This window comes from Tigriopus californicus, chromosome 5 (genome assembly GCF_007210705.1).
Source record: "Tigriopus californicus strain San Diego chromosome 5, Tcal_SD_v2.1, whole genome shotgun sequence".
NCBI lineage: Eukaryota > Metazoa > Arthropoda > Copepoda > Harpacticoida > Harpacticidae > Tigriopus > Tigriopus californicus.
This window is the reverse complement of record NC_081444.1, coordinates 1,900,785-1,924,766: the sequence shown is the minus strand read 5'-3', so window position 1 is coordinate 1,924,766 and position 23,982 is coordinate 1,900,785. Positions and strand designations below refer to the sequence as shown.

The following is a 23,982-nucleotide window of genomic DNA, read 5'->3' as shown; positions in this document are numbered from 1 at the left end:
GGGCCCAACCTATTGTTTCCCCGAGATGAAATTTGAAATGAAAATCAAATGTCATCTCTGGACATGTTCAATTGTTCATGTTTAAGATGGAAAGAGGAAACCAGAAGATGGGCAACGTAATTGATGAATATTTGAACACGTCTAATGTTCAAATGGTGGAAGGGAACACAAGCTGTTTTTTTTTCATCTTTCCACAAGAGGTTAGACTCAAACGAAGCGGGTTTTTTTCTAACCGCTTTGAATAGTCATTGACCGTTCTGAATCAAGTGGAATTTTCGGGTTTTTTTTTCAACTTCTAATTCTGACTTGTCGAGTCACCGAAGAAAAGTTCACCGAGTACTCTATTCTGAGCCCAAACAGAATTCATGATCTTGATCATTTACTTAAAAAAATAGGCCTCAGGAAACCCTAGTTGGCTTGACTCCAGCTATCCCAACTAGACGTCGTACATGTAGATTATTTCGAATCGTCAATCTCCATACGATATTTCCATCATCGACTTACTTGAACAGTTGATGAGATGAGTAGAAACTCTCAAGTTTGGCTGAATATATCTACAAGAGGGAATCCGTCGTCATTAACTAACAGAATAATCAATTCCAAACTTCCAGCCAACTCCTCTTTTACCTCCTCCTCTCTTGCCTCCTCCTTCCAAGTTTGAAGACAAAAACCAGTGGGAATCGATTTCAAATTCATCCCTAATACATGGACATCAGCAGCAGTCGACTTCCTTATCATCTCAGTGTCTCCGTACCAAAATCGGTTGACAGATGGAGTGGGCCAAAGGATCCTCCTCCCACGTATATCGGATTCATAGTGATAGATTGCGTGGCGACCCATGATTTCGAGCATCCTCCAAGTGTCTGAACGCTTAGCAGATCCATTTGATCTCGTCAATGTCATCTTTCCAATCAAGTTCAAGCCATACATAGCACAGCCATTCTAGCAGCTTTTCAAGATCAAGGACGTGTTGTTGCTCCATACACGTCTCAACACCTCGCAAGTGCTTCGTAAACATATCAACAATAATGCACTTGATATTGGACAAGTGATGGGCTCATGTTTATCTTCCAATCGTGCAATAGCGAACTTCATGTACTCTCAAGGACGTCATTTCACTGATCCGAGAAAGTAGGAGGACTGGATTTCGTTCAGCCCCGCTCGTAAATTCTGCACAACAAGCATATCATCTTAAGCATGAAATTCTTGTCATTTTATGTCGTCTTCAAGTGGAAGCTGTAGTTGAAAGGGCGTTCCATTGAGGCTTGACAAATTGGATACGGTCTTCAATTCAAAGGCCAAATCCGATATTAACGTGTTGAAGAAGACGATGGCATGGCTCACGCTCATTGGACTTGAAGCTAAAGAAGTATGTAGAGCTGTATTGATAATCAGTCTGTGAATCTTTCAATTCAGATTGTTGTTGGGGCCCGTTCTGATTCTCGAATCAATTTCAGGATAAACAACACATCAGAACATATCGTTATGGTACCACTTCCAACTTTGCTTTCAATCTCTCAAGGTGCAAATAGCGTATTCTCTTTGGACTTGAAATTTCGATACGATCGTTGAACCATGAGAATCCAGTTGAGCAAGCAAACCACCTTTGGCGTATCTAGCTTTAACTAGAATATTGAAATATGGTAGCTATCTATGTACCAACTCATGTTCGACTTGAGGTTAGGGCTGATTCCGGGCGAGAAAATCCATTTGGTCCTGACGGATTTTCCAGTTAAACAACTCTGACGAATCAAAGCAAGCCAAGCAAGACGACGATGACGACTTTGGCATGAAATGGTAAAGCGTCATTTCCAAGGACTTTTCTGATCATACCTTCGGGCTCCAGTTTTGTCTCGCATTCATTCAGGGTGCATTATACGTAGGCTAAGCTCTTTAGCTCTTCCTTGATCAAGACCATTTGTCCAAGGAAGTGAGAAAACCATCTCCAAACAGACCAATAAAAGAGTCCATTTGGAAAAGCCCTGAGCAAAAAAAAACGGAATTGAGCCACGTTCATCCAGGATCATTAGGGGTCTTGTCGGTTTTGCACAATCAAGAAATCGTCGTCATCATCATCATGATCAACATCCCCACGAGATGATGGTGATGACGACAAGTTCGAGTTTGGCTCTCGTTCGTTCACCTTGAAAATGGTGCTTCATTGGGGTCGTTCGAGGTAACCAATTTCACCCATTTAGGAGCCCTTCTTATCGCCAATTCTCTCTTTCTTCCTTTTTCCTTCCTCGTCTTTGGCGGAATGCCATGGGCCAATCCAATGACCAACATTGATTGAGAACAATTTTCTGCCAAAAGCGAATACGTCGCTGAGTGGTCCATGCAAGATGGATTGTTGATCTTGTCAACGGAGACACATCAATGACATTGCCTTCTACTGATTCGGAGGCGAAATCAAAATGAGAGCTGTCATCCTCCGTTTCAGAGTCAGCAGAGAATTAGAAAGAGAACGAAAAAGAAATTCATGAAGTCACGGTTTATTTGGAAAATCGCAAATTAGCACAGAGGGCGACATCGACGAAGAAGACTTGAAGAACCACGTTTCATGCATGACGACAAAGAGTCATGAACATTTGCCAAGAAGACTCAGATCGAGGCAGACGAAAACGAGGTATAAGCAGAAGACCTTGTCTTCCGCACTACGATACTACGTAGACCACTACGTGTGTTTGAAAGTGCAGTTAAGAGGCCATTGTTGGGATAGAGGAGGCATCGAAGAATTGTTCCTGAGAAGCGGATTTTCATGCAAGAAATACAGCCAATTGATTATCTTGGGAACACGATGTGAATCCCAATCGATTTCACTCCCAAGCTCTGCACAGCATGTGTGGTGTGAAATCGGAATACATCGGTGATTGGGCACCTCCAATCCAACACAACGAGCAACATGACCCTTGATCATTAGCGTGAGACTAGGAACAACATCATATAACATCAGACACTCGTGCATCATCTCAATGTGCCTCCCATTCATCTCATCTGGAGACAAATGGAAGACAAATCAAGAAGTTAAGGAAGAACGTATTCTCTCCCTCCAACGGCGACAACGAGATGCGAAGACCATGAAGCCTGAATACAAGTTCATTACTGTGAACTCAATGGGCTTCGAAGAACCGCAATCTATTGTGGGCTTCTTGCCGGAGGCACTCACTTACTCACATCCAAGTAGTAGTTCAGTTGTGTACTGTCTCCCTACTAGTCCTGAAGGTGCACGCTTCTGAAATGCGGAAGTTCCGAACCAACAAAGGTGGCCGAAGACAGTGCACGCCGGGAACGCTCGAGTGATGGAAATGAAAGAGGGTTGACATTGGCCAAAGGCATAAGTGAGTTAGTAGAAATATGACATCTAAGACCGATTCTTGTGCATGCATGGCCGAATCAATCCTTTTGATGGATTGAGACACGCACATGGACAACACCTTGGTTGTCAAAACGATAGTCGACAAATTTGAACATGTTGATAGTGTTAGCCCGTAATTGCAGGGTTTTGCAACTTTGTGTATCATATGTAATAGACCCAAAAAAAGTTATTAAGCACAGAAAGCTGTGTTTTGTTAACGGTGAGAGGAAAAATAATTGGCCAAAAAATGGGTATTGTTTGGAGGTACTTTGCAACGGAAAGATTCGCATGATTGTGAATGATATTATGTAACTTTCAACCCGAGACAAATCAAAACAAATTACTAGAATATCTGTCAAAACGAACTTATGAAATGCTTCCCTTGATTGTCACTAGCGTCAATCCCCATTTCCCAAATGAAGTCGGTAAAGTCGTCAGAGTATTCAAAAACCTTTTTACTGACTTTCTGTTGATCGATTTCCGGCACTCCAGAAGCCAAAAAGCAATCCATTTCTGACCAAGACATTGTGGATTCCTTTTCGAGACTGTTGTGTTCAATTCATTGACATTTGAAAGATTTGATTGTCTGCACGCATATTTCATGACGGAGTACAGAAAAAGCATGGATCATGCACAACACAATAGACGATTGATAAATGCTTCTCATGGTTGAATTTGGTTGGCGTTGCTCTTACTGGACGAATAGTTGGTATTTGAAGAGTGATAACGAGTGATCTGAGCCTAGGTTTAACGTCATCGCATGAAATTTTCGGCCGAGCCATCTCTTTCATTGAGATGGGGGCCCTACTCATAACTCATTTGCTGTTATGTAACATTCCTGACGAAGAAGCCAGTAATGGATTTGAATGAAAAAGGCCTCCAAGCAAGTTGTTGTGAAAGCTAGAGAGGAATCTGAATAGTCAATCGACGGAGAGGCGTCAACTCATTTTGCTTCCCTTGGTAAGGAGACAGTTCGTGTCTTACAGCTATCTGTTCACTGCAAAGATCAAACCGAAAGAAGAGCTGCTTCTTCTATCTAACTAACGATTGACGATAGTCACTTTTTTGGGGGAGGCGAACATGAGAAAAAGATGCCACACAAATGAGCAATCTGAGGAATGAGAAAACAACTCCTCTTGACAGAAGCCACTTCAATCCGCGCATTTTCTTTTGATTGTTCTGACAGCATGGTGTGACATTTCGTTTCACCAACTTGAAGCAACACGATCCTGTTCGGAACAATTTGCCCTACTTCATAATTCCACTTCGTTTGTAGCTCATCTCTCCAAATATTGATGTTTCTTTTTCCCCTCCTGGCCTTGAACAAATCATTAGTGGATCTTCAAATCTTGTTCAAATAAATCCTTTTCGCAAATTGGATGACTTTGCCTCGTCAAATTTACAAATGGTGGTCTTTAAAATTTGGACAGCACTAGTGACTGCAACATGCCAATGTTCTAGTTTCAAGTTTCGTGCCAGATCCTCGCAGACCTTGAATGCTATGCAAATTGGAATGCTATGCAAATTGGAATTCAAGTCTTTCCTTATCATTTATGTGATAGCTGGAATGAACCGAGTAGCGTGTAAATTCGAAAAATATTGTGTGGAATGAATCATGAAGTACCTAGTAGTATTAGTTTGGAAAACGAAAAAGTCTGTCAATCGTCACCAATCTTGAATTTGCATTGAACTTGGGAGGGTGTGACCTTTGAACCCAGATTGGGACGATTATTGTATGACGATTGCAATGAAGACGTGGTATGCTCGAGAAAAGTTTCCTGTCATCGACAATTCTAATAATTTCCTCTTCGTCGATCTCTTTATCTTTTTTTGCCAAATTGGAACAACCATCCTGGGAGGAAACTCAACTGAGTTGACAAATGACAAGGATTAGCAGGCTTTGACAAAATATCTCGAAATTGATTCACTAAAACTTTGGCTTCAAAGCAGTGAACAAACGCCAACTTTGAAGTTTCAAACCAATCCAAATTGAAATTCCATTCACACCAAATAACAATGGCCAAGTCCTGAGCTACCAGTGAAAAGAACGCCACTTCCAAAGATAAGAAGGTAGGTAAATGCTCGATTAACCGCAATTCGGCTTGTGTTAAAGTAATGGTTTACACGTCTTTCTACGAATCCCCTAGCTGTCTTGAACGCAACAAATATCTATCGGGATATCATCGGATGAGTTCTGGATGTCGGACAGGTTGGGGGAAGAGAAAGAGATCCCGAAGTGACACTTTCACTCGCTCGGAATGGGGTTTGGTTTGAGTGCTATTCTTCCGCTCTATTCTCGTCTGCTTTCAACACGAGATTGTGGTTTGACGAAAAAGAGTCCACGTACTCCGAGGACTCCGGCTGAACCACGAAGAACAAAGGGGAAAGCACGGGATATTTGAATCGCCACGTACATTGGATTGAGGAATTGCATGACGAGGGTGAGGGTGTTGGATAAGGTGGGTTTGACGACTCGAGAATCAGCTTGAAGATGGAGAAGAATCCACTCGGCTCAACGAGAAAAAAAAAGACCCGAGAGATATGCCACATGGTGTGGGATACTCGTATTCGAGTAGAACCGTTCTTGATTGGACGATGACGAACAAGACTTTTGCTAAGCATCCATTTTCGCAATTAGGCTGTGCGTGAACGGTTTCTTGCCAAGCACTTCATGTCCATAAATCAGGAGCGGATCTGAATAGATGCTAAGGGAATATTGGTGGGTATTCTGCGGCCGTGATTCGCACAAATTGATGCAACTTCCTCATCTCAAAGCCAGGAACTCGGAGTCGTTTTCACACATATTTTCCAGGTGTTTGCGTACACAAAAGGAGTAATAACCCGGGAAGGCCCGAGCAAAAAATGTATATCAAAGCCATAAACCAAGAGGCACTACCATCCAATGGGAAGTGGGCGGATGGCGAATCGCACTATGCAAATTTCTTTACGATCAGATGGTAGAAACAAGCCTTGTTGGTCCCATATATGGATTCTGATTGTCTCAGTCATCGAATTGAAGAACTGATCACGGATTGATGAAGTTGTTCGCGCCGTTGGGCACGACACGTACCACGCACTAATCAATGGCCTGAATATCATGATTCCGTGGATGGAATTTAGGTTGACTCTTCAATGCCAAGGTGTTAATAATACTGACTTGTAACGAGCTTTCTTACCTGGATTGGTTGCTCTATCTAGGTTTGCACAATCACAGAATAACACCCACATGCGTTGGTAAATGATTCAAGACACACTTTGACACCGGAATTTGCTCGCCAAATTTCTCACTGCCTAGTCTAAGCCTGGAATTGTTGAGCCTTACTTTTTAGCTCATGAATGTGTGTGATGAAGGATTTTTTAGCACCAAGTAGGTCAGTTTAGGTGCGACTCACACAGTCACTGACGAACTGAGGGCCACAGTCCTGTTGGTATTGTGAGCAGTTGTACATAGGTGGATGATTATCAACGTCGAGGTACCGGAGGTGATGGAGATGGTGGAGGTAGAGGCAATGCAGCGCCAATGGAGGCACAGTGAAGCCCCACAGGCTCTTTCACGCACTGCAGTGCTCACACACTCTTACTTGGACACAGACCCGGACTCCCCGATCTCACCTTCTACCTTGTGATCACTGACTACATGCAGACAGCATCATGTAAGTTTGCCTGGAAAATGAAACCGCTCAGGGCCTCCCAAAGCTCGCACTCGCTTTAACTTTGTCAGCTCTTACAGCTCACCACCCACCTATCCACAAAAATTCAGACTGTTCCACGGAATTGAACACAAACACTTGAACGGGGATTATTGACTTGGGGTGGCTGGATTGAGCTCAAATAGCTAGCTCTAGATTTTGCAACAGCAAGTTTTGTACAAATTGTCAAGTGTTTCTGATCGATTATTGCTTGGGTTGAAGTTGGAAATTAATGTGTGNGCACAATCACAGAATAACACCCACATGCGTTGGTAAATGATTCAAGACACACTTTGACACCGGAATTTGCTCGCCAAATTTCTCACTGCCTAGTCAGCTCACCACCCACCTATCCACAAAAATTCAGACTGTTCCACGGAATTGAACACAAACACTTGAACGGGGATTATTGACTTGAGGTGGCTGGATTGAGCTCAAAAAGCTAGCTCTAGATTTTGCAACAGCAAGTTTTGTACAAATTGTCAAGTGTTTCTGATTGATTATTGCTTGGGTTGAAGTTGGAGATTAATGTGTGTTACAATGCAATGCTACAAACACACGTGGATACCCCTTCACACCTCGTCTAGATCCTCAGGAATGGCTACCCTGAGAACTCAACCAGTTCTACACAACTTCCAAATAGGAAACGGAAACTTATACCTAAACTTGAGTCAAAGGGCCATCACCAACATTATGAGTTCTCAATGTTGTTTAAAGCTCAAAAGTCGTCACATTTTTGCTTGTCTGTGCCCTCTCTCACATCTCATGGCCCAAGAACGAGACACTTGAGCCGGCCTGAAAATTCGGATGCGCATGGCGGACCTGAATACGACGAGGCTGCTTGGTGTGCGAGCATGCAGCACATCCCACCTGGCTTGAAGGAGCTCGAGGTACAGGTTCGACAACGGCACATTCCGAAACTAGTAACAGTGCTCAGTGCTCCACCAATTGTATCTATTCAGCGGCCTCCCTCCAGTTCAAGTGAACCATCTTGGCTGTGAAGTCCCGGGCATCCTTGTACTAAGTATGTCCGGGCTCACCTCGGCATTATGAGTGTGCACGATTTTCAGCTCCACCAACGTTACTGTTGAAACATGTCCCGAGTCTCAACTTGGACCAACTACAGACATGAAGAGGGTTACAGGGATCGTTAGGGGTCACCCGAATAACAGAGTAGATTGGTAGGCATCTCAGCTAACGCGACTGAGATGGGAGTCTGTAAGATATACTCGGCAAACGATATTATCTGCCAATGTCCGAAGAGCCCAATTTCTTGTTGGACTTCCCCTCCAAATGAAGAACATGCATTGCTTTGTTTAGTTTTGGCCTGATGCCCCGAAATGGAAGGCAAGCAAGCATGAGTAGTTCATTCGTATTAGGAATAGAAATGACTTTGCGCTTGACCTTGCGGTCCACTGCTTAAGGTCATACGTTCGAAACCATTGTTTTGGCTTCTTGTGGAAATTCGAAGCAACGGGAGAGCATACGTAGACTTGGAACGCCATGGATTGAGTTGGTTTCTACTCATCGTTCTTTCACTTTGTCAATGGTCAATATCCCGAAAAATAGGTTGAGAGACAATTGAATTATGGTCGATCAAATAATATATATATAAATAAAAGTCAAGTAAAATAAATAATCTTCTCGTCTTGAACTGCTGGGATTCCAATCCCGGTAGCGGTAAGGAAGTCCGCACAAAAAAAGAAAAAAAAAGAATAAACAAGGCAACGGGTAAATTAATCACGATTTTATTCACGGGTAAAAGCTTGTGACTGGTCGTCATGGGAGGAGAATATGTCCATTAAATGTTCTTTTTGAAATCTCTCCTATTACTTGAGGTAGGCAAACGGAGGTTTCGGTCTTGTTGTCCGTGTTCTCGAATGTCCATTCGGCGTGTTCCTAAGCGAGTGGACCGCATTTTGGCGAAACTGGCAATCAGAAGCAGGAAATTGGTCGCATATATAGCCACACACACAACGCACAGGTTCTCCAAGACGAAATACAAAATGTATCCCAAGTAGATCGATCCAAAATTGGCAAGCAAAACCACATAAAACTGGATTTTAGACAAGAAATGGTATCGGAACAGGGACAAGAGCGTTGTAAGCGAGTAAAGACCAAATCCATAAATTGGGTTAGGCTGATTAAGCCAATGATCAGCCGCTAGAAGAAAAACCACGACAGAAATTTAACCTTTTGTCAATTGGATGTGACAGAAAACCCACTCACGCAAAACTTTGTCCACCACACCAAATCCTTTGCCATAGGTGGAATTAAACGGTTTGGTGCACGAAATATTCTCATCCAAGTCGCACAAAGGCTTGTAGGTGGGGTCCTCTTTGACCTTCATCTCCACATAGAAGGCATATCCACTGAGGAGGAATCCGATGATGTTAAAATAAAGGCAAAACGCCCGACTTGAACACACACTCATGACTGCAATTGGAGACAAGAGAATCAAGAGTGAAACAAGCCTCCATCAAGCCATCAGTCACCACTACGAATTACCTGCAGTGGTTTACAAACTCCTCCTCTGCACAGAGATTGATGCCGAAGTTGGATCTTTAAAGTTGTAGAATACTGACTCTGGCGCACTCTGGATTACAGGAAAAAGTTGGGTTGCCAACGAGCATATGACAACAAGAGTAGGCCTCTCGTTTTGTGGCAGGTAACTCGAACTGAACGGAACCAGGGTGACTAGGCCGGATGAAGAAAGAGACCAGAAATCGAAAGCATCCACCAAAGTGAAAGAGCAAATGAGTCAGATCAGTGATATTGTGCAAACAAAAGCATGTGTCGGCTATAGCAGATGGAACCTGTCCCGAGTGTAATGTGATTAGACTTCTTTTTTGATAAATGCTCGACAAGTAATTTCAACGGAAAGCCTGATCAGACTAAGAGCAACCTCTTACGGTTTCCATCTCTTCTAAGACCAAGAAGGTTGTCTTGCGAAAAAGTCATTCATTCATTCATTATTAGTCTTCAGTGCCTAAATCCTTATGTGGAATGCCCTTTCAATGCATTCTCCCATGCGTTGGAGTAGAATTTGAAGTTATTTCATGAAATAATCAAGGAATAAAAGTCTTGTTTCCAACTTCATACTAATGACACGCTAGCAACGAATAAGCAGACAGGAAATGAAGAGGAGCTACACTTTGCCTATGATAAGCTTAATAACAATTTAGAAAACTATAGAGGTTTATTGTGAACTTTTAATGGTTGCCAATGCTTTTCAACCTTTTCCATCCATCTAAAAAAGAGAAGACAGGTAGGTAATCCTAGATAATTAGTGTATGGGTCGGTAACCAATGCGTCGCTAATCGCATGGCCATGAGATATCCGGAAGGAAGGGCAAATCAAGAAGGAATCAGAGTGGAGGAATGTGTTTTCTAATCACACGGTAGACCTCAATTCATGAAATGCTTTCTCATGATCTATTCTTTATTATTATCAAAAAGAACCTCAGCTTTCCATATATTCTTGCAGAATTGTTCCATTATTTTTTTTTTCATAGGTATATAACATATTTCTTAGTAAAATAGTACGTAAAATATTTTTGCTCCTTTGGAAAAAATGGTAACATTTTGACTTTTTATAGTTTTCTGAAATATTTCAGAGCAAATATATGGAAAATGTTACACATCAGCTGATTCTACGAAGCATTTCTCGTCATTTCTTACTTGTCAAGCAAAAACAAGAGACCTTTGATTTTTGTCAAATGCAGAGGGTCCATTTTAGTTGAGGTTATCAAGCAACTGTTACCTGATAAATAACTCAATGTCATAGCAATTAAAAGCTGAACAAGTAAAGAGCAAGTTTTCAGTGTTTCTGTTAATTCATGAGCCATTAAGCAAAGAAATTTCATGTCTGTTATGATTGTGCAGTATAAATGGGGCTAAACAGATTTTTATCAAACTTTGCTATCTTTTCAGCCTATTGATATTTTATTATTTTTCCTCACCCCAATGCAAAGTTGCATATTCTAGGCTAAGCTGTATGATGATTTTGTAAAGCTTTCTAAAATTCGCATCACCAAATTAAAATCCCCTCAAACTTAAATATCATTTTTGTTCTAGGTTACAAGCATCTTTGATTTGTTAATTTTGATCAAATTGTAAGTCTCCATTTAAACACAGCCGAATTTATGTAAGTATGAGGTGAATTATTTTGAGGTTTGATATGAAACTAAAACGTGAGTTTTTTCTTTTGGCCGGGAAGTGAATGATATTTGGCGCCATTTTGAGAAAACAATATTATTATTTTACCCAAGAGAATCAATTTTCTCAACCCCTTATTGTAATATTTAACACCAAACGCGCCTTGAACAGAATAATGTTTTGCTTCTTTTACCATTCATTCCTCACTAGTAAATAAGAAGCTTTTGGCACGTTGATATGTTATGTTATTTTTGCCATCTTCAGAAATCCTTACCGAGGATTTCGAACCTTGCTTTTTGAGGAACATTAGGAAACAAAATACATCACCAAGCAGGTAGCTACAAGCTTGGTAATCAGGTGAACATGAAATTGACATTCAGTTGAAGCCCAATTCCAAAATGCATGTGGTTTCAAATAAAGACTGGATGTTCTTCCTATGATTCTGTGAAGGAGAATTGAGCTCTAGCCGTAATTTTTAATCTCTGAACTCACAGGGAGTATAGCTTACCTCCCTAGATTTATCGTTTTACCCTTGGTGAAGCAATCACGAGTTATGGAGCTTCAAAGTGGCGACAAATGTTAATGGCCCACCCTCTGCCTCGTACGTGAAAGCAGATTTAAAGTCTTTATTGCGAGATTCTGTTTCTCATTGGATCACAATGGTTTTTTACAATTTTTGTTCAATGTTATATATATATGCTGTCCCATTTAGGGTTCAGGGTTTGAAACGACTCTTTTCGCTCAAAACCGTACTATTACCTCAGAAATTAGTAGTCTTTCAATCATTTCAAGTTGGTCTGGTACTGGCTAATTTTTGATTTTTTTAGTTCGTCCATCTGATGAAATTTCAAGACGCCCCGCTTTCATGTCAATGAGAGTGTCACAAAACTGCCGAATCATTATCACACCTGATTCTGACATTTCCATATCCCAAATACCAAGGGGAATCTTTGTTAATCCACATCCTGCTTTTAAATCTAACGTCTAAATTTCATACCGTGCTCAAATAATTTCCAAAAAGTTGAAGATTTTTATGTACATCATTGCTTAATGAGCAAAGATGTTTCTTATCTACAAACACAGAGCAAGTATGTCATTCAAAGGTTGGGAACAATGCGCCTCACGCACATGCATTTCAAACACCAATGCATGTAATCATGCTTTAATTCGATGTGTACATATGCTCCTGGGGTACAAAACCCAAGAAGAAAGCCTCCTCCCCCCTCGCTGCCATATTCATCCATGGTTCCAAAGCCGAACCCACCATCAGCATCAACAAGTTGGCACAATCTGATTAAGTATATCAAAAACTCTATTTCCCCACGTCATTGAGCACTTCGCTCTCCTAATGACTAGGTCTTTAGCTGACCCTCATCCAAGATAAGAAATAATGGTGACACCCAACGTTTTTTCTGCCAGTGTGCATGGTTAGGCCATTCAGCACGTGCTTCTCATTCATGTATTTTTAGGGCATAAAGGCTCTCTAGGGTCGGTACGTGCCAACTCTAAGCTCACTGAGAAGGAGAGTAGTCCACTGATAAAGGATGGGCCTTGAGCGGAGAAAGCCAGTCTCGCGACCATATGGTTTGTTGTTCCACAAGTTGTGGAAAAGGCCTTGTTCCCATCAGAACTTGTACGATCGAGGTAAGACTCAGGTGTTTGAAAGTAATGACAAATATATGGACAGGCCTTGTTTACATTATCATTGTCACTACCTCTGAAGCATCAAAGGAATCGCCTTTCTTTGACCTTTCAAGAACAGTTGTTAAGACATAGATTTCCCTTGACAGAGTGTTTTGGTTGTAGATGGATTCGCTTTGAATTGACGGTCTGTCGAGATTGGACCCCAAAGATGGCTTCCCGTTCCAATGACGAAGAGGCAAGAGCACTTCGTGGGTCTGGAAATGAATCCACATATGGAGTAGGAGTCAATGGAGGAGGCGAAGAGACAAAGGATTACATCGGACCTGCCAACACATTGTAGGAAACCAAGGACAAGTTAAGCATTTTTTCAAATATTTAAGTAATTCAATGTCGTAGACGATGGTATCAGCGCCCCGTGGAGCGCCGTTATGTGGTGGCATCCTTGGCCTTCTTCGGCTTTTGTGTCATCTACATGCTTCGGGTGAATTTGAGCGTGGCCATTGTGGCAATGACAGCCAATCGAAGTCACACCATGGATGATGGGAAAATCATTGTGGTAAGGAGCCCAAAAGAAGAGAAGAAAAAAATTTTCATAAGGTTCCATCGCTTTCCTCCAAATTTTTACATATTTAATAAATTGTTCTTTGTCAGAGGGGAGGGTACCCACACAAACTAAAACATGGCCATATAGTACCCCCATTTACAGGGAGAAGATAGGGATCAACTTGTGAATATAGATCAATCTCATTAACGTCGAATGTTTCCAAAGTTATGGAAAAGCTTTTTAAGACAAAGTTTCTTGAATACTTGACATAAAAGGTAGCATTCCTGACAGCAGCATGGTTTTCGTTCCAATTTAGCACTGTGACACAATTAATTCGGCACTTTGACGACATAAATGGAGGTGACTACAACATAGCGATTGTGTATCAAGATAGATAGATAAATTTTCATTTTGGAAGGAAGGTGTTAATACTTCGACTTTGCTAAAGGATTTGATAAAGTGGATCATAATCTACTGCTAATTATTTAAGTAAAATTGGTGTTGGAGGAAATATGTACTCTTGGATCAAAGATTTCCTCACCAACCGCACGCAAGCCGTTCGAGTAGACGGCTGCGACACGTGGTATCTGGGGTACCTCAAGGAATCATTCTTGGTCCATTCTGTTCGCATTACTCATTGCACCATTACACACGGATTATCCCCACACTCTTCAATAGCAGATATTTTGGTGGCTTATCCCCTTAACCGCTTGACCGCTTTTGCCTTATTTCTCAACCAATCTGAGTTGAGAATTTCGGTCGACACAGAATCTAATTGGTTCTTGGAAGGGGTCAAGCAAACAATACTGAAGCGGATAAGCACGAAAATAGCAGCTAAGATCTTATGCTAAATATATTAAGCTAGTGTTTGGAAGAAATTCCCAGAACCAGACAGACTTCAAAAGGACTTGGGCATTGTATACAAATGGTTCCACTCTCAAAACATGAAGTTAAATGGGGATAAGTTTCGAATCACGACGTATGACCAAAATAGAGTAGACAAGCCAATTTACACCGACAATCGCCTGAAACCATTTTATCAGTAAGCTCCATTAAAGACCTTGGATTGATGGTCAAAAAATAACGGTAAATTTGAAGGAGCAAATTCGAAAGCATTATTTAACCAAATCTATTATCCGACATCCGACATTCGAGCTCAAACGTTAGCATCCAGAAATTTACTGCCGAATTGGTCCATAAAGCTAGCGATTTTTGAAGCATGGAGTTCTAGAACCTTAACACAATAGCCATGAAACGCTCCTTCCAAATGGTTTGTAGAGATTTTAAATGAGTTGAGGGACAGGAATGAAATTTCTGAATAATATCGCTCTTTCAGGGTGTTAGTCAGAACACAAATTAACAAAACTCATACATAATAACGGTTTCTTTGCTCTGTATACGGAATAAGTAGACCAATTCCTTTTAAAGACGATTGTATTTGATTGGCAGACGTTGAAATGAAAAAATTAATTGTAAATGCATCCACTTTTATTGACTCCACGATATTTTTCTAAAAGCATGCTTATGGATTCTCTCTTTTATCAAGGTCTCGTTAGGAATCCTGTCAAGAGTTTCCTGCCCAACATTGATCAAAGACGACGTTTGATGCAATTAGATTTACTAAAGCTGATGGGTAGTGCAAAACAGGTTCGATTCGTGTTTTATTCATAGATTTGCTGTTACACAGTAACTCTCAATTTCAAATACCCAAATACCAAGAAATTAAAGCCACTTTTAAATGATTCCGCGGCAATCAAATTAAGGCCTGAAGGGCCCTTTCAGTTACAATTTCATATTTGTCTTCGATTTTTTTCTCGTGAAGGGCAGTATTGCTCTCATTCGTATCTGAGTTTCAAGTGAATGAACATGTCAGATCTCATTTTTCCTTGGACATTTGTTATTCGGTGCTTGGATTTTATCATTCGTTGGTAAGAAAAATCCACAGTATAGTGTGAATCAAGTACAACAATCTAAACATCAACAAATTATTTTTCAGGCATCATTGTCAATCTGATTGGTCTCAAGAGCATACAGAGCATGTTCGAGGTTAATCAAGGCGTCTATCAACTTGTTCGAATGGATTTGAGACTATTTATCTTGTCCTCAGAGTCTGTCTTTCGCAGTTTTCATCGCATTTTTTCTGGATTTCGACTTGAAGTAGTGTGCCTTGCCAGTGTGATGTCATTATTTCCCTCGTATTGTACAGTATCTTTGCCAATCTAGCCATTTCCATTATCCGCTATCACGCAGTACGAGGATCCTTCTCTAATCAAGCTCCAACCAGCAACATTTTCATCAAAAGCCTCTCTATAATTTTGGCCATTACCAGTTTTAGTTACTTCCTGCTACTATACTTCGTTTTCTTCGTACTAGACCAACCATGGTCCAGCATAATCGAGGTATGTCGATTTGGTCACGATGCTCGCTTAGCCCCTGGATGGACCAATGCCCTATTTGGAGTTCAATCGTCTCCACGTCAATCTTGACCTTGTTCTTTGACCTCGTTTGACCTTATTGTTAAAAAACCATGTGGCTGATACGGAATTCATTGACAGCAACGTGAATGTGATGGCGGTTCCAATTCGTGCCACGGTCCTTTCAGTTCTGTGGGTTCATTCCTCAATCTGTCATAGTTTATATGGTGGGTGTGGCTCAAGTTAGCATCACTGTGGAATCTGGCATGTTCTGCGTGTATTACCGAAGCATTCATATCTTTCGACCAGTCTTGATGTATGTGATGATCTTGTCCCATAATAAGCAACGAGAAGCAGAGGATCAATGATCCAAGGAACGAGACGGATTGGTATTAGAGAGCTCGCGATTCAAGGGTGAAACCATCGACAGAGTACTGTTATTGTTTAGTGGTAATGTAAGAGTTTCGATGGACTCATTCGTCAGACCAGAGGTTCTGATTATCTCTTTGATACTCTCGACTATAGGTAAGAACATAAGATCTGTTGCTTTCACTTTGCTGAGAATCCATTTTTTGCCTTCTTTCAGGTATATTGACTAATGGTCTCGATGTTTATCCCGTTATTGGCGCTTTTTGGCATTGATTACCGACCAGAGTGGATTTGAATACTATTCCTCGGAAACAGCCTTCGTGGCGTATTATCAAAATATTTGCAGCAACCTATCCATATCTATTCTCCGTTATCAAACCGTCAAGAACTCGGAGGATAATTCCTCGCCTCTAAGTGATCGACTAGTGAAGCTAATATCCGATTGCCTTCACGAGGGCGTTATCGTCTATTTCACGGCCTTATATTAGATAGAAGACTGTCCCTGGACTTCATTTATTGAAGTCTGTCGTTTTGGGGCTCAAGCTCGAGACCACCCAGTGGACCCATGTGATGTTTGCCGTACCAGAGTTGTGATTACTTGCTTAACTTTGTTCTTCGATTGACGTTTGACCTTGTTCCTCAAAGGTTACACAGATAAAGCCCAAATGAATTAGCCTTGACCATTCCCATTAGAGCGACCGTAGTCTTTGCCTTTTGGCTCGTACCTCAAGTCATTTTGAGTCAGTTTATGACCACAATTGACAGTTCCAGAGAAGAAGTGTCGATTCTAATGATTCATCATAGAATTGCCCAAGTTGTTTAAACTGCCCTTGCTCTATTTCATGACCTTTGCTCATCATAAAAAGGCCAGGATGGATCAGGATCGACAAATCTCGAGATCCAAACGTCAAAATCGAATTCGTCATTTAGCTCAACAAGAGGCCAACAACGACAACAACAACAACTAAAACAACAACAGGAGCGAATAGAAATTGGAACCTTAGCAAGACTTTTGAAGCATTTGACAAATCTAAGAATATCAACGACATTCCAAGAGCCATCTATTACACATGATGTTTTTTCAATTGTGTATCCTGTGGATTGTTTTACATTTAACAAAAGGCATTGACGAATAATTTATCAAATTGCTTGGAAAAGAAAACAAACTTCCCATATCATTGAACCTTAGAATTATCATCAGATTTGGAATTAGATCGATAGGCTTAATCGTTCTCCTGAAAACATGATCTCTCCCTATGATGCTCTTGTTGTATGATTGGCGTGTACCAGTTAAAAACCATACGTAAGTTTCATATTGTGGCAATCGCTTGCTATTGGGGAGTATCCTCTTTCCATGTCATTACCCATGTTCGATTCAAGGTTGGGCAAGTAACGCGCTGGTGCAAAAATGATTGATGTAATATAGACTGGTTGTATCCCTACTTGCAATGCTAATTGTAACCATCAGATGGCAGGCCGAGGGAGAGATCTGCATTTGACTCCATGTGGTATGGTCCCCGTCTAGATGGCAATTGATTCTGAGCAGCTCTCCTGTGGGATGGTGAGCCACGCCCAGGGCCTACGGCTACTCCCCCGCCGTGGGATTTTTTCTCGGCTCGATCGTATTCGTTCCGACTTGGCCGGACCGTAGAGTTGACCACAGACAGGAAAGCCGCGAACGAGGCCAGGATGAAAGGGGCTGCAGGTCACACACTTTCCGAAATACAAGTAGGAGATAGGATACACGTCCATACATCCGGTAACCAAAGATTAGTCATATAGTACGGGCACCATCATTTCATACTATATACAGTCTGTCAGAAAATTTTGAATAACATACCAAAAGTATGTTATTGCATTATCAATACAAAGTGGCAAGTGGTAGGTATATTCTTAGATCTACAAGTAGTAAATTCCGTATTCGCTTCTTAATTTCTTTCAGTTATATCAACTTATCTTATCTTATTGAAATGTCCAAAATCAAAAGTTTGAATAACGTTACCAATGATCCATGGAACAAAATAGGACTTTTAGTAAGAACGTCGGGGAAAAAAAGGAAGATCAGACAAAGCATTTTTTAATATCGCCGTTTTACAAGTAACCTTACTTTTGTTCAAGTCGACAACGATCTGGGTTCAGAATGATGTCTGATGTCCTTGAATGCCTCAACATGTGGTCAGCGCCTGATATTACTCACATTATCCATAACAAGAAGTCCATAGTTTGAAAGAGGGTCAAAGAGACACAATTTTAATAAAAAGGCAATACTAGGAACATTGAGGATACGAGACAGCTCTCGTATTGGGAGAGGTTAGAAAGGTTGGGATTGCGCAGTATTCAGAGAAGATACGAAAGGTATCTGATACTGTTCGTTTTCAAAGCACCATGAGCTTTGTCCCACCCAGGATTTAGGGTCAATTGTAGAGACCTTAGAGGCTTAAACGGAGTTTTGAGAGCACCTTCAAGCCCTTGAGAATCCAGGCTGGTTATAACTTTGAAGTCCAACTCTCCTTTTCTCGGGCTCCTTCATTGTTCAATTTGCTGTTTTCAAATATTCGTAGGGCGTATGTGGGCGTTGATCCAGCAGCAGGATTAAAGTCAGACTTGGACAAGTTTTGGACTAAAATTCCCGATCCATCTTATATCAAAAGTTAGCTCATTGGCCAACTATAATTCGTTGGTCGATCAAAATAGATATATAAATAAAGTTAGGTAGCATGAATCAATTTTCTCGTCTTGAACTGCTGGAATTCCTATCTCAATAGCGTTAAGGAAATCCCCCCCCCAAAAAAAGAAATAATAATTAATAATATGCTTGCTTGAAAAATGCTTCGTCTGATCGCAATAGTTTTTTGAGTAAAAACTCATCCATAAATGTGCTTCATATGGCACAGTTTTGGTTGCATTTGATCTTGGACTGAATGGGGTAAAGCCATTTTTTGAATGTTCACACTACAGTCATACATTGTATATTTCCCAAGCCACATAGACCAGAAGTATGTTAAGAATGGACATTGAAATAAGTTTAGCCAAATAAGCCATCCTTAGTCTTATCTCATCGTTTTTGTGGAAAATTTGGCCGAAAATCGCAACTTAAACGCATTATTTTGATGAAAATTCTTTTGAAATATTAGCACTAACAGCTTAGGCCTAACTTGGCTAGAAAGGTTTGGTGATCACAGACCACAAAAACGTGGCGTTCACTTGCTGTAGTGTCCTTGCATAGACCTAGATTTGGTTCACTACCATTTTTTGCAGCTTGACCTTTTTTACTTATGTCGTCAATGTAGTTCGCACATTTATTCATAAAAAGAATGATTCAGTACAAAGAAGAATAAATTTAAATGAAGTGCAATGCGAAAGTAATTCTAATGAATTTGTAAAAGTACATTTTAAAAGTAATTGCCACAAGTCGGCTTTTTGGTAAGGCTTTCCTGGACGATGGTGCACCAACGGAAATGAGACGCTGATTAACTGCTATGATTACACAGGATCTGGATGTGGGCGCACCTAAATGAGCGTAGGATTAGCCAATTGAAACCTAGCAAGATTCTAAGAGAAAAAGATACATCATAGTAAGTTGCTTTAACCCACTTGTGATGTTTTTGATATGGATGAAAAAAAAAAGGTTTGCATCAATGGTGAGCCAATATCCTATATGTGTCTAGCTCTGATAACTCTGGTCTAGTTGAGCTCTCTTCAGCTCATTTGGGCCCTACCATGGAACAAGATTCCAGAATTTCTCAAGTGGACTACTCAGGCATAATTGTGGAAAAACGTCACTTTCATGAAGAGCATCCTCGTGAAAATCCTTGGGTAATTCTATATTCATCCATTGAGACTTGCAGTATCCTTTATTTGGACCACGAGCGTACAGTATAACCAAGGTTTTGGGGGAGCGTTTCTTCATTTCATATTTTCCATCAGTACAAGACTTGACCTCCTCAATACAACAGGTAAGCCACTTCAATATTCAATTTCATAAAATTCTGATGTAAACAATCCAATTGCATTTACTCAAAATTTAAAAACTGATTTCAGAGGGCGCTTACGACATGTCATTGTCATCCTTTTTCCGAACGTTCAACATTAGATCTCTTCATAAACCACCGTCGGGGTTACTCGCCGAATAATAACTGAAATATTGTTGTCTTTGTTTTAGACCATGGTTTTGGAGGACTACTACCTGTACATCATCATTGTCATGGGACTCCTTTCATTCTTCTCCAATATTTGGATCAAACGAAGGCTTCAGACGAACTTTCATGGCTTTTCCGGGATTAATAACATTACACTGCTCATAAAAAGGAAAGTTACTATGTAAAGATACTAGAAAAGCAAGAGGTGTACACAATGTATAGACTGAGTCGAAAAAAGTTTCTTAAAATAAAAATGGTCTAACAATATCTGACTAGGAGGAACATTGAGGACTCTTTTGCGACGCAGACAAACTTGTATGACTCTCAAAGTATTGGGAGTGAGGTTATAGAAATGCGTTGGGAGCATATCCAAATTGGCATAGAAAATCAAGACCGACATTTGAGCGAAAAATTTGCCAATTATATACTTTCCAAAACAGAAGGCATGAAACGATACCGTAAAATGCTGTAGTCTGGAGTGACTCGTTACGTTTTCCAAAATAGCATGCCTCCATGAGCTTTTGATCCCAACGTCACAGGATTTAGGGTCATACTTGTAAAGAACCCAACTTAGAAAGAGGCTTAATGTACGGATAGGTATTTTTTGAGAGAAGCAGCACTAAAATCTATATGCCCATGAATGTCAATTGATACTCAGGTCCAGGCTATATAACTTGAGGGTCACCAACCTCCTCCCTTTTCTCCTGAATTTGAAAGGTGCTTCTCACCTAATGGGCGCCTTAGCTTCATTGTTTCAAATCCAATTTGGCTGTTTTCAAATATTCGTAGGTTAGTTGCGTCATGTGGTGTTGATCCCAGCGCAGGCATATAAGGTTCAGCACTTGGAGAACAAGTTTGGACTATAATATTGCCCCGATCCATTCTGTCCTTTATAATCAGATGGTGCGCCTCCTGCCCCAATTAGTAGAGCCCAGAAATAAAAAAAAAAAATTGAGCGCCAAATGATCACAAACCATTTCTTTGAAAGGACGGAACAACTTTTTCCGTAGGAAAAAATTCTCAAACGCAAAGAATATAAGCCTGTCTAAAGGAAAAAAAGCCATAAAAAAACACGTGAAACTAATTTTGCAAAAGTTTACAATTTAAAATTTTATGTCTTCACATATCTTCAATTACATTTCATTGCTTCAAGTCCTTAAAAATCAAAAGCCCTTAAAATTGTCTCTTAACTGGACCCTCTAAATTCATTCTCATAACCATGCAGATTTCTAGATCAAAATTTGGTTCCTCTGCGTGACCTCTAAATTGCAATTTTTTTTTTTTTCTTCTTTGCGTGTAAAGTATCAAGAGGTTAGTTGCATTTTCAGGGGCAGCTTCAGCTTTTGCCAACAGAAAAGCAGGAATAATATGAGAATTAAAGAAGCAACTACTTTATTGCGACAAACCTAGAAGACTAGGACAATACGGTATTCAAAAGGGTGCAGAAGGTATCTTTTACAATATTTTCTCAAAAATATCCATGAGCTTTTCCTCAAGCGGTTTTGAGAGTCAATTGCAATGAATGTAAAGGTTTACAGTTTTGAACCTCCAAAAATCCAAGCTAGTCAAAACAATAAAGCACTTGCTTGTCTTTGGTTCCATCAATGTTAAATTGTTAAACTGTTAAAATATGTGTCCTATCATCCTCCAATATGAGGTTGATTTGAATTCTGCAGGTGGTCAAAATGGCTTTTAATAATTTCCCATCCAAGTTATATCCTCGTTGGTAAAAATCTTTTTTGAAGAAATTTTATCACTTTCTGCACCATTTTCTTCCACCTGGTCAAAAATGGCTTTTAATGATTTCTCATCCCTGGTTGAAACGACCAAGTCCAACGTTTTCATTCCCCCAAATAAATCCTTGTGTGAAAACCCCATCACATTGAATTCAGATAGAAGAGCTATTTAAAATGAATGGAATACATGTATTATAGTATAAAAAGTGATTTTTGTTGAAAAGATTTTTTAAAAAATCGGCAATACAATATACAACTTCACATTTTTTTCTAATATTGACCAATATTCTTGAAATTTAATCACAAATATTAATTTTTTTTTGCTGAAAAAATACACAATAGATTGCAGAAAATGTCAAAATATTGCTCTTATAAGGTACGTGCAAAATTTGCAGATGCAATAAATTTGCATAAAAATCTCGGATGTACAAGTTTTTTTGTAAGTTAAACAATCTGCAGTATGTAAGTTTTTGCCGTCCCTACTAATAACCGTCTTGAATTCAAACTTTATAAGCAAGGCATTGACCGAAGCCCAAATCAGAATCAAGTGATGAGATCATTTATATCCTTCACAAATCTAGGGGACAAAAGCGCTGAAGCAACGGCACCAAGCTAAGGTGAGAATATCCATAAAGTATTCAGTAACATTGTATCACCTAATGGATAAATAATTAAGTACCAATAAAAGTTGGACAAGAAAGAATTTGAGAAGCCAGAAATGGGACAAAAAATAACAAAGATATCTTTAATTCCAAACCTTTGCACGTGGGCAACTGTAGGGCATTTCATTATTTTTTATTCACCACCTATTTCTTACCATGAATATAACTAGAAACAATTGAAATTGAAAACATGCTTTCTTAAGGACGCCTAGCATTGCAAAAAGTGCTCTTCATTTCAACGCATATTTTCTGTCGATAGATCCAAGCAAAAAATACACATGAATAGCTACGAAATTCCACATGAGGTAATGAGGCATTTAATGATGGGTTAAGTTAAAATAAAAAAGTGGGTTCATTACTATATTTCAAAGTTCTTTAAGTTGTTGAATCAATGACTTTTACAAGCTATCAATAAACTTCATGGATTATTTCCACTTTAGTAAACATACTGAAAAACTCACTTGCTGCTTTATTGAAAGATCATGAACTTTAAAGAAAACTACTTAAAAAAACCCTTAGATAAACGCAGTTGCTAAGTAAACTCTAGTTTGTTTCTATTTGCGGCTTATGTGAGAGTGTCAATCGGTACATGATGGGACAACGAATAAGATGGGCAATTCTGTGGTAAAACACGAAAAAAATCATTCTGCACTTTTCGTCGATCTCACTCAATCCGAATAGCAATGCAACCAACAAATGAGGGATCAGCCAGCCTGCCGAGGTTAGAGTATTGCAAATGGAACCGTGCACATGGTATCAACACCGGTTCGTGACTCAGATCCTAGTGCCATAGTAGACACGTGCTGCTTGATAACCGGAATGAATTGAAGTCGAAGAAACAAGCCAAAACACAGATAATCACGATAGGTCCACCAAAATGTTATCGAGTTCAGTTTGTATTGTTGTGGTGGTTGTTTCAGATCCAAGCACATAGAGAGCAAGGAGGACAGAGGGATCTGTAAGTATTGGTTAACGTTGTACAGGATGGCTGTGTAAGTCAAGGAAGTGATGGGGATCAGTCGAGAAAAGACTTTTATCTGTTGGTCCGTGATCGGCACTTCATTCTTGAATGAGGCCCGAATTACTCGATTTCGCACAAAGGAGATGAATAGGCCACAGGCCAAGCTACTTAAGAAAGGTGGGTAATGGAAAAGAAGAACACAATGCATAACCACGGAGACGCATAGTTCAAAAGGAAACCAATGGCCCAACCAATGGTGATGAGACTGGTTAGGGCAAAGACCTCGCTTATCCATGACCATGGACACTATAG

General features: G+C 40.2%; 3 protein-coding genes across 4 annotated transcripts in view; 1 reads left to right on the top strand and 2 right to left on the bottom strand.

Moving 5' to 3' along the window:
• Positions 1 to 7,118, bottom strand: part of LOC131880350 (rho GTPase-activating protein 12-like) — a gene marked incomplete in the record, with an annotated part of 24,144 nt that extends 17,026 nt beyond the window's left edge. Inside the window, 1 exon segment of the mRNA XM_059226961.1 lies at positions 6,532 to 7,118.
• Positions 7,119 to 8,776: 1,658 nt separating this feature from the next.
• On the bottom strand, positions 8,777 to 9,719 carry LOC131880885 (vitamin K epoxide reductase complex subunit 1-like protein 1). Its single transcript, XM_059227605.1, has 3 exons — positions 9,553 to 9,719; positions 9,274 to 9,480; positions 8,777 to 9,207 (listed from the first exon to the last, which is right to left on the bottom strand). The coding sequence occupies exons 2-3, from the start codon at positions 9,476 to 9,478 to the stop codon at positions 8,846 to 8,848; spliced, it is 567 nt and encodes a 188-aa protein (XP_059083588.1). The 5' UTR covers positions 9,479 to 9,480; positions 9,553 to 9,719; the 3' UTR covers positions 8,777 to 8,845.
• Positions 9,720 to 12,696: 2,977 nt separating this feature from the next.
• Positions 12,697 to 23,982, top strand: part of LOC131880884 (sialin-like) — a 23,903-nt gene continuing 12,617 nt past the window's right edge. Inside the window, exons 1-3 of one of the 2 annotated variants that reach the window (XM_059227603.1) lie at positions 12,697 to 12,845; positions 12,992 to 13,181; positions 13,242 to 13,401. In XM_059227603.1, the coding sequence (XP_059083586.1) occupies positions 12,746 to 12,845; positions 12,992 to 13,181; positions 13,242 to 13,401 (450 nt within the window). In that variant the 5' untranslated portion in view covers positions 12,697 to 12,745. The remainder of the gene's footprint in view (positions 12,846 to 12,991; positions 13,182 to 13,241; positions 13,402 to 23,982) is intronic. The other variant, XM_059227604.1, reaches the window with a different exon arrangement.